Genomic DNA, 10554 nt, shown 5'->3' with positions numbered 1-10554 from the left:
AACATCGCCCAGGTTTCCCGACACAGAATTTTCGAAATTAAACACCCATTGCAGATTTCCGATCATAAAACATCAATGGCTTAACTACATTGCCTACTGATTACCAAATCAACAAAATCTAAACAGGTCAGCAAAATCAGGCAGGCAAAATGCTCTCATTCTGAAATGCTCCCTGTGGGATATGCAGCCATGCAGAAGATGGAACAAAACGGGGTCAGAGAAGGTAAAGGTGTAAAGAAGGTAGTAGAAGCACAAAAATTACAAATTAACAACAACTCAATAACCTGGGGCAGGCTAATGTGTCTGAGGTGCTTCCAGTGGAAGTTGATGTAGGGCAGATGACGGAACAAAATAGTGGACTTTTGGTATAACTGTCGGGTGCAGAAACACCTGACTTGTTATACCGTTACAGAACAGAAAATCCCAACAGGCCAGTCCTACGTCATTAGTGGTGGCAGCACTGGCTTGAAAATAGTCAGAAGATGTGACTGAAGCAAGCAAAGCTTTATTTGAATGGTTAGGTCACAAGCCAAAAGGTTGGAAACCAGTTATTAAAATGTAGTCCCAGATGGGGCGTATCTGCACTCCCCAGCAGCCATCCCTTCCTGAGGGAATGCTACCAAGCCAACCAATCACAATTTTTCCAGGCTGCATCGCCCGACGTAGTCATTTTTGGGAAGGTGCACATCAGACTACAGCGTAGGGTAAGTGGCTCCACATTTGGCAGATGGTGGCCACAGACAGTTGCTCTCTCCATATCCTTCCTGACTGACTGTTCTTTAGTTTTGCGTGTTGATAGTATCTTTGTAACTGCTTGGTAGTATGAGGCGGTACCTGCAACCCATTCAGGTTGCACAGGTAGTCCAGCTCTTCCATACGTGCCATTACAAAAAGTGTTGCTGTTTCAAGATATGTTTGTCGACTTTTGCCTTTATTTGTAAAGAACAGCTGAAGAGAGACAGCAAATGCAGGAGAAAGAGAGGGGGCGAAATGCAGCAAAGGGCCGCAGGCTGGACCTGAATCCGGGCCGCCACAATAAGGACCCAGCCCTGCATATGTGACATATGCTCCACCAAGTGACCCAACTGCAGACCCAGGTTTCAAGCTGCGTCTCCCACCAGACTCAAGAGCATGGAGGAGATACCAGGATGTGGGCTGTTACATGAGGAGAGCTGGACAGAGCTGTAGAAAGGCATCAACCGAGCAGCAGGACCGGTATCTGCTACGTTATGCGAGGAGGAGTAGGAGGAGCACTGCCAGAGCTCTACAAAATGACCTTCGGCGGAGATATTGGTGTGGATGTTTCTGACCAAACTTTGCCCTGAGGGCCCAACATCCTCTTGTAGGATTTGTGGTCACAGCCCAGCACCATGCAGCTCAATTGGCGTTCACCAGAGAACACTAGAATTGGCAGGTCCGCCGTTGGTGCCTTTTTTCTTCACAGATGAGAACAGGTTCACACTGAGCACATGTGACAGACGTGAAAGAGTCTGGAGATGCCGTGGTGAATGTTATGCTGCCTGCAACATCATCCACCATGACCAGTTTGGCAGTAGGTCGGTGATGGTAGGCAGGAGGCATATTTTTGGAGGGTCGCAAAGACCACCACTTGCTAGCTAACTGTACCCTGACTGCTATTATGTACCAGGATGAAATCTTCATAGCCATTGTCAGCCATTACACTGGTACAGTGGGCCCTGGGTTCCTCCTGGTGCGTTCCTCCTGGTGCAGCTAGGGTGGTGATGGATGCCTATGGTGTGAGAGACCCGGGTTAAATTCCCATAAGCAAGACACTTAACCCCTGGTTGCTCCAGAGGCGTGCAACCTCTGACATACACTCACCTAAAGGATTATTAGGAACACCATACTAATACTGTGTTTGACCCCCTTTCGCCTTCAGGACTGCCTTAATTCTACGTGGCATTGATTCAACAAGGTGCTGAAAGCATTCTTTAGAAATGTTGGCCCACATTGATAGGATAGCATCTTGCAGTTGATGGAGATTTGTGGGCTGCACATCCAGGGCACGAAGCTCCCGTTCCACCACATCCCAAAGATGCTCTATTGGGTTGAGATCTGGTGACTGTGGGGGCCATTTTAGTACAGTGAACTCATTGTCATGTTCAAGAAACCAATTTGAAATGATTCGAGCTTTGTGACATGGTGCATTATCCTGCTGGAAGTAGCCATCAGAGGATGGGTACATGGTGGCCATAAAGGGATGGACATGGTCAGAAACAATGCTCAGGTAGGCCGTGGCATTTAAACGATGCCCAATTGGCACTAAGGGGCCTAAAGTGTGCCAAGAAAACATCCCCCACACCATTACACCACCACCACCAGCCTGCACAGTGGTAACAAGGCATGATGGATCCATGTTCTCATTCTGTTTACGCCAAATTCTGACTCTACCATCTGAATGCCTCAACAGAAATCGAGACTCATCAGACAAGGCAACATTTTTCCAGTCTTCAACTGTCCAATTTTGGTGAGCTCTTGCAAATTGTAGCCTCTTTTTCCTATTTGTAGTGGAGATGAAGGGTACCCGGTGGGGTCTTCTGCTGTTGTAGCCCATCCGCCTCAAGGTTGTGCGTGTTGTGGCTTCACAAATGCTTTGCTGCATACCTCGGTTGTAACGAGTGGTTATTTCAGTCAAAGTTGCTCTTCTATCAGCTTGAATCAGTCGGCCCATTCTCCTCTGACCTCTAGCATCAACAAGGCATTTTCGCCCACAGGACTGCCGCATACTGGATGTTTTTCCCTTTTCACACCATTCTTTGTAAACCCTAGAAATGGTTGTGCGTGACAATCCCAGTAACTGAGCAGATTGTGAAATACTCAGACCGGCCCGTCTGGCACCAACAACCATGCCAGGCTCAAAATTGCTTAAATCACCTTTCTTTCCCATTCTGACATTCAGTTTGGAGTTCAGGAGATTGTCTTGACCAGGACCACACCCCTAAATGCATTGAAGCAACTGCCAAGTGATTGGTTGATTAGATAATTGCATTAATGAGAAATTGAACAGGTGTTCCTAATAATCCTTTAGGTGAGTGTATATGGCAATTGTAAGTCACTTTGGATAAAAGCTAAATGTAAATGCAGGACAATGCCTGACCTCATGTGGCCAGAGTGCTTAGGCAGTTCCTTGATGATAAAGGCACTGATGCAAAATGGATTGGGGAGGTCTATTCTGCAGGCCTCCCCAATCCATTTGAGATCCTCTGGGACGTTATATATCAGTGCATTTGATGGCATCAAGTTGCGCCACATTGTGCCCCTGGGCGGTCACAGTAAGTTTTTTTTTATTTCTTTTTTTGGGTGTGATTTTGAATCAAGACCTCAATCAGTTGGTGATTGTAGTATATATATAATAAAAATATTTAAACAGGAAATGTCCCATTGAGACACAGTCTCTTTTACAAGGGATTCCTGTATAGCACAAATAAAACACGATTTTTCAACCATGAACTGAAAAACAATACATTATGTAAATTAAAATACAATACAGATTTACACAAAGTTTAAAAAATATTTACATAGACAAAAATGCAACGAGTTTAAAATATATAAACAAATGAAATAAGGACTAAATTTAGAGATCTACCTACCGTGCAACAAACAAGTGCATATGTCTGTCAGAATGTCTGATATTCTTTTTTAAAAGCAACTAAGGATAGCTTCGACTGTAGTTCATTCCAGGACGAAGGGCCATAGTAAGACAGACTTCTCTTTCCTGCTCCGGTCCTCATTCTTGGTAGTCCGTCACTAGATCTAAATGATATGTACTTCGCATATGAACAAATTTTAAAACAGACAAAAGACCTAAAATAGTTTTATAAATAAAAATGTACCAATGTAGCATCCTGTGCAGTTTGAGTGATGGCCAATTTACCCTACTGTATAAGATGCATTGATTTGTGATGAACCTGAGAGCCGCATGATAGAGGGTCAAGCTTTTGACAGAGTACATGTACATGCAAATTGATATCATCACCATAATCTAGCTGAGACAGGAATAATCCTGCAACCTGTTTTTTCTTTGTGGTCCTAAAAAGTAAGATTTTAATCTATATAAGAATGAGTAAATTTAACTGTTGTAGCAAGAGTTTCAATATGTTTTTAAAAAGGTAAAACCTTTGTCCAGCCAGATACCCAAGTATTTATAAGTATCAACAAGTTCAATGGCTTCATCTTACAGCAAGAGCTGGGACTTTCAGTATATATATATAGGTGCAAATATCATCGCCTTTGTCTTTTTTGTATTTAGAAGTAGCTTCAAATCAAACAAGGCAGATTGTAATGATTGCCTTGTAATGACAACTTTTGCACAGGCAGTCTCGGGTAAAGGAGCACAAGAATACATAATTGTATCATCCGCATACAGGTGCTGGTCATATATTTAGAATATCATCAAAAAGTTGATTTATTTCAGTAATTCCATTCAAAAAGTGAAACTTGGATATTATATTTATTCATTACACACAGACTGATATATTTCAAATGTTTATTTCATTTAATTGTGATGATTAAAACTGACAACTAATGAAAATCCCAAATTCAGTATCTCCGACAATTACAATATTACTGAAAACCGATACAAAAAAAGGTTTTTTAGAAATGTTGGCCAACTGAGTATGTTTGAACATGAAAAGTATGAGCATGTACAGCACTCAATAGTTAGTTGGGGCTCCTTTTGCCTGAATTACTGCAGCAATGTGGCGTGGCATGGAGTCCATCAGTCTGTGGCACTGCTCAGGTGTTATGAGAGCCCAGGTTGCTCTGATAGTGGCCTTCAGCTCTTCTGCATTGTTGGGTCTGGCGTATCGCATCTTCCTCTTCACAATACCCCATAGATTTTCTATAGGGTTAAGGTCAGGCCGGTTTGCTGGCCAATTAAGAACAGGGATACCATGGTCCTTAAACCAGGTACTGGTAGCTTTGGCACTGTGTGCAGGTGCCAAGTCCTGTTGGAAAATGAAATCTGCATCTCCATAAAGTTGGTCAGCAGCAGGAAGCATGAAGTGCTCTAAAACTTCCTGGTAGACGGCTGCGTTGACCTTGGACCTCAGAAAACACAGTGGACCAACACCAGCAGATGACATGGCACCCCAAACCATCACTGACTGTGGAAACTTCACACTAGACTTCAAGCAACGTGGATTCTGTGCCTCTCCTCTCTTCCTCCAGACTCTGGGACCTTGATTTCCAAAGGAAATGCAAAATTTACTTTCATCAGAGAACAGAACTTTGGACCACTCAGCAGCAGTCCAGTCCTTTTTGTCTTTAGCCCAGACGAGACGCTTCTGACGCTGTGTCTTGTTCAAGAGTGGCTTGACACAAGGAATGCGACAGCTGAAACCCATGTCTTGCATACGTCTGTGCGTGATGGTTCTTGAAGCACCGACTCCAGCTGCAGTCCACTCTTTGTGAATCTCCCCCACATTTTTGAATGGGTTTTGTTTCACAATCCTCTCCAGGGTGCGGTTATCCCTATTGCTTGTACACTTTTTTCTACCACATCTTTTCCTTCCCTTCGCCACTCTATTAATGTGCTTGGACACAGAGCTCTGTGAACAGCCAGCCTCTTTAGCAATGACCTTTTGTGTCTTGCCCTCCTTGTACAAGGTGTCAATGGTCGTCTTTTGGACAGCTGTGAAGTCAGCAGTCTTCCCCATGATTGTGTAGCCTACAGAACTAGACTGAGAGACCATTTAAAGGCCTTTGCAGGTGTTTTGAGTTAATTAGCTGATTAGAGTGTGGCACCAGGTGTCTTCAATATTGAACATTTTCACAATATTCTAATTTTCTGAGATACTGATTTTGGGGTTTTCACTAGTTGTCAGTTATAATCATCAAAATTAAAAGGAATGAACACTTGAAATATATCAGTCTGTGTGGAATGAATGTATACATTATACAAGTTTCACTTTTTGAATGGAATTACTGAAATAAATCACCATTTTGATGATATTCTAATTATATGACCAGCACCTGTACAAATGATACTGTGAGTGTTTAAACTTACTGCAGACATTGTTTATATAGAGGATAAAAAGCAAAGGACCCAGAACTGATCCTTGAAATAAGGTGCATGAAATCCTGCTCACAGGTCATGTGCATATACTGTATAGAAGAAGTGGACGTAGTCATGGTGATGTCACCCGTTGGTTTGTGAAGCCTCCAGTTTGGCCCAGAGGGCGCCGCCATGTTGAGTTTTTACAACCAGTGGCACCGGACGTGACCATGTTTGGACGAGACAGTGGAGCTAACAGCCATGTGTGGAGCTAGCTAGCTTAGCTAGGTGCGTCTGTAATTCACATTCACTGTCATTTTAACAGGGCTGATAACTTTGTCTAGAGAACAACAGTCTTAAAATTAAATGTACTCAACAGAGAAAGTGAACAGCCGACTCCTAATAAGCTTTTTCAATGGCATTAAATTATATATATATATATATATATATATATAAATAAATCATTTTAAAGTAGAATTAACTGTTGTCTGCAGTGAGAGATGGCCTTCTGTTTTACATCAGTTTACAGTAGGTGAGATCTAAGCTTTTACTACATCTTCATATTTTGACAGAATAAGCCTTGCAACTAAACTTCACTAACAAAAAGACAACCCTCATTGCAAGTCCTACATTTGAACCCTAACCCTGCCTTTCTGGATTCAAACCTCTTCAGTCAAACACACAATATTTGCATTTGTTTCAGACATGCAGTCCTTAAATTAGGAAAGACTTACTTAAAAGTGAATACTATTAATTTATTTTTGCTAACATCCCAACAACCACATGTCTTGGCAAAATAAAAAGTAAGTTGAATGTCCATAGAGAAGTCATTTAACATTATTGACAGAAATCATGGCTGGAATAGTGCTGTGTGGCCACTTTGTTTGTTTCCCATTTAACACAAAAAAATGTGTAGGATCCTACCTTTATTTATTTATCAGAGAGCCAGGGCACAGACATTTCACTGTACTATGACGATCAACTTGAACTTAGAAGAGTTGTTTTGCCACTTACAACGACACAACTAGACAACAGTTAATTCTACTTTAAAATGATATATTATTTTAAAGTATAGTCTAAATGAAAGTTTATACTTTTAATTATTATATGGGTTTATATTGCTGTGTGTAAACATTTAGCTTGGAAACAATTTGTCACTGGGCTCTTGAGTACTGGGATACATGTGGATATCTAATTTATTATAATCACCACAATAGATATATAAATGATTAACTTTTCTATATTATAATTTTTTATTTTAAATGCAGTACACTCCATATTACCAGTGACCGAAACATTTGTTTTCATTCAATTTTTTTCAATCAGCACATTTCAACACGAGATACACTTTTATTGCACTTACATGGTATCTCTCTGACCAGTCAACAGTTTATAACAGAACAGATGCTTAAATGTTCTTCTGATTTTGGACATTTGCATTCCATACATGATAGGATTCAAAAGTGGTTGTACGATGAGAAAATACAGAGAGAGAATGATACGCAGCACACTGGGAACACCGGTCATATCAAATCTGCTCTGAAGTATCTCAAAGCTGCAGCCAAAGGAAAAGTTCAACAAAGACACAAGCTGAGGTGTGCAGGTACTGACAGCTTTCTGTCTGGTCTGTTTGGAAGCAGCAAAACAAACCTTAAGAATTTTCAGGTAAGAAAAAAGGATCGGAAGAAGAGGGACTAAGATGGTGAGAACAACCACCAACAGTCCATAAATGTTATACCCTTTGGTGTCAGAACATGCCAACTTAACAACTAGGTAGTTCTGACAATACAAACTGTTAATAAAGTTTCCACACAGAGTCAAACTGATGTTTAAGAATAAAGCAATCAGACATTTCACAAAAGAGTACAACCATACCACAAAAATAAAGATGAACACCTTATTCAAAGGCATGCGTGTGTTATAATATAGAGGACAACAGATAGCAAGATATCTGTCATACGACATGATGGCTAAGTTACAAAACTCTATACTTCCATATGTATATAAACAGAAAATCTGCAGGAAACAAAAGGGAGCAGAAACAGTGTGAATGTCAGAGAGAATCTGAAGCAGAAGGAATGGAAACAACCCTGTACTACCATACAGCTCATTTACAAACAGGCTGCACAGAAAAAGGTACATAGGTTCATGTAAGCTTCTGTTCATACAGATAACCACAATGAGAGACGTGTTGACAGCAACAATTACAATGTAAAGCAAAGCAGTTATCAGGAAATAAAAGTATCTTAAGTTTCCAACATGCAAATAAGCTCCAAGAATAAAATAAGATAAATTTGATAAAGTTGAATTAATCATCTTTCTCCTTTTAAAAGACAAAACAACTACAAACAGGGTGTGCAAATATTGAAAAAGTTTGTTTTCATCAATTATCCCAGAATAAATAATTAGTTTGTCTAAATGTACAGTATCACAGGCAGCGTAAACTTACCCAGCCAGACTGTCTGTGAAACAGTCACCTCTAACTGTCGGAAACACTTGCTGTGTTATACCTTTACAGACTAGAAAAGTCCCAACAGGCCAGTCCTACGTCATTATTGTTAGCAGTAAAGGCTTGACAACAGTCAGATGTGACTGAAGCAAGTTAAACTTCATTTGAATGGCTGGTTTCAAAACAAAGCTTCTTTATGTGTTTAATGTGACACTTACATAAGAGTATAGTTTGATTTTGGGGGGTTATGTGATGATTAGCAAGACAGGAGAGAAGGTCATCATTACTGCTTCACAAAATGTAACATTGTTAACAATTTTTTCTGGCTCTTCTCAGATTTTTTGCTTTCTCCTTGTGAAATACTAAAAAGTTTAACCTCTTGAAAAGGATTTGAAAAACTAAAAATGACAAAGATGTAAAGATAATAATAAAATGGAATTGTGGACAACGCTTTGGGGATGTGCTGCATAGTGGTTTAAACATGGTACTATAAAGGTGCTTTCAGACCAAAAGCAAAGCGTGGGTCAAGGGTTGGTGAGTTTACATACAAAGTCAATTCAAAGACACGTAGAGCCGTGATTTCCTGTTGGCAGCGCGAGACGTCGCGAAGGGGGCGCTGCCGGCGACGCAAAGGAATTCGCAAGTTGAATATTTTCTACTAAAGCGAGAAAGTCGCATGATAGTCGATAGCCTATCAGCGTTGCGATAGTCCGTACGTCACCGATGGCTTTTGGCAGTTGTGTGGAGAGGGCCAAGAAGAGCGGGCGATTGAAAGCTGCTAAACTTTGAGGAGAGGAGCAGCGCTGCTGCTTTTGGACAAATAAACACTTCATATTTATATAAAAACCAGACAAAACTGGACATTATTTGGAGAAAAGAAAGCGAGGAGGTAGAACTACCTGGTGAGTTCAGAAAACGTGTATGTAACTTTATTCCAGCAAATGTATTGCCAACTTCACCCAGTATGTGAGCTGCCATACTAGAGAGGAGAGGACCCTGGACCTGCTGTATGCTAACGTTAAGGATGCATACAGCCCCCCCCCCACTGGGCAGGTCAGACCACAGCCTGGTTCACATCAATCCCTGCTATGTGTCTCTGGTGAAAAGGCAGCCAGTCAAGGACAGTGAAGAGATGGTCGGAGGAGGCCTATGAGACACTTCAGGGATGTTTTGAGGTGACAGACTGGGATGCACTCTGTGAGCCACATGGAGAGGGCGTAGATGGGCTTACTGAGTGTATCTCAGACTACATCAACTTCTGTGTGGACTGCACGGTCCCAGCAAAAACTGTCCATTGTTACCCAAACAACAAACCGTGGATAACAAAGGACATCAAGGACATCCTGAATGCTATGAGGAGGGCTTTCAGAGATACTAATAGGGAGGAGGTGAGGGCCATTCAGGGGGAGCTGAAGGTGAAGATCAGGGAGGGTAAGGAGAAGTACAGGAGGAAGCTGGATCGTAAACTCCAACAGAACAACACAAGGGAGGTCTGGAGCGGCATGAGGAACATCACTGGCTTCAGACCGACTGGCAGCAGAGGTGCTGAAGGCAGCTTGGACAGGGCCAACTTCATCTGTTCTTTAACAGATTTGATACTGTGCTCCTGCCCATCCCCCCACTAACTCAGCTGCTGTCTGCCCTCAAACACCTCCAACCCCAAAATGTCAAAAAGTCAATACAGTGGACGTTGGAGCGCTACTGCCAACTAGCGTTTGGGGGTGTAATTGCAGATTGACGGACGCACAAGTATAAATGCATGGCTATGTGCGTAGCTACGCTGTAGGGTACGCACATAGACCCTACGCAGTAGGAGTATCAAGCTTAATAAGTCGGCAGGCTCTGATGGTGTCCGTCCCGGGGTGCTCAAAGCGTGTGCCCCCCAGCTATGTGGAGTCCTTCACCATGTCTTCAACCTGCCTGAGTCTCCAAAGGGTCCCTGTGCTGTGGAAGACATATTGCCTCGTTCCTGTACCAAAGACGCCACTTCCTAGTGGCTCAAAGGACTACAGACCTGTGGCACTGACTTCCCACATTATTAAGACCCAGGAGAGACTGGTTCTGGATCAGCTGCAGCCCATGGTCAGCC

The 10554-nt window shown here is 42.1% G+C and overlaps 1 protein-coding gene across 1 annotated transcript; it reads right to left on the bottom strand.

The window, feature by feature from the left end:
- Positions 1-7375: 7375 nt before the first annotated feature.
- On the bottom strand, positions 7376-8332 carry LOC119882514 (olfactory receptor 10A3-like). The gene has a single exon (XM_038692552.1). It carries the CDS (start codon positions 8330-8332, stop codon positions 7376-7378), a length of 957 nt encoding a protein of 318 aa, XP_038548480.1.
- Between the last annotated feature and the right edge of the window lie 2222 nt (positions 8333-10554).

The sequence above is a fragment of the Micropterus salmoides genome, unplaced genomic scaffold (assembly GCF_014851395.1).
Source record: "Micropterus salmoides isolate LMB-PRFRI ecotype aquatic unplaced genomic scaffold, ASM1485139v1 Ms_hic_scaffold_3, whole genome shotgun sequence".
NCBI classification, from domain to species: Eukaryota; Metazoa; Chordata; class Actinopteri; order Centrarchiformes; family Centrarchidae; genus Micropterus; species Micropterus salmoides.
The sequence above is the reverse complement of the archived record's forward strand: the minus strand, read 5'-3'. Positions and strand labels throughout refer to the sequence as shown.

What these genes read in the sequence shown, in the direction of transcription:
- LOC119882514 (XM_038692552.1), bottom strand. Translation starts at nt 8,332, where the DNA reads ATGATTAATTCAACTTTATCAAATTTATCTTATTTTATTCTTGGAGCT.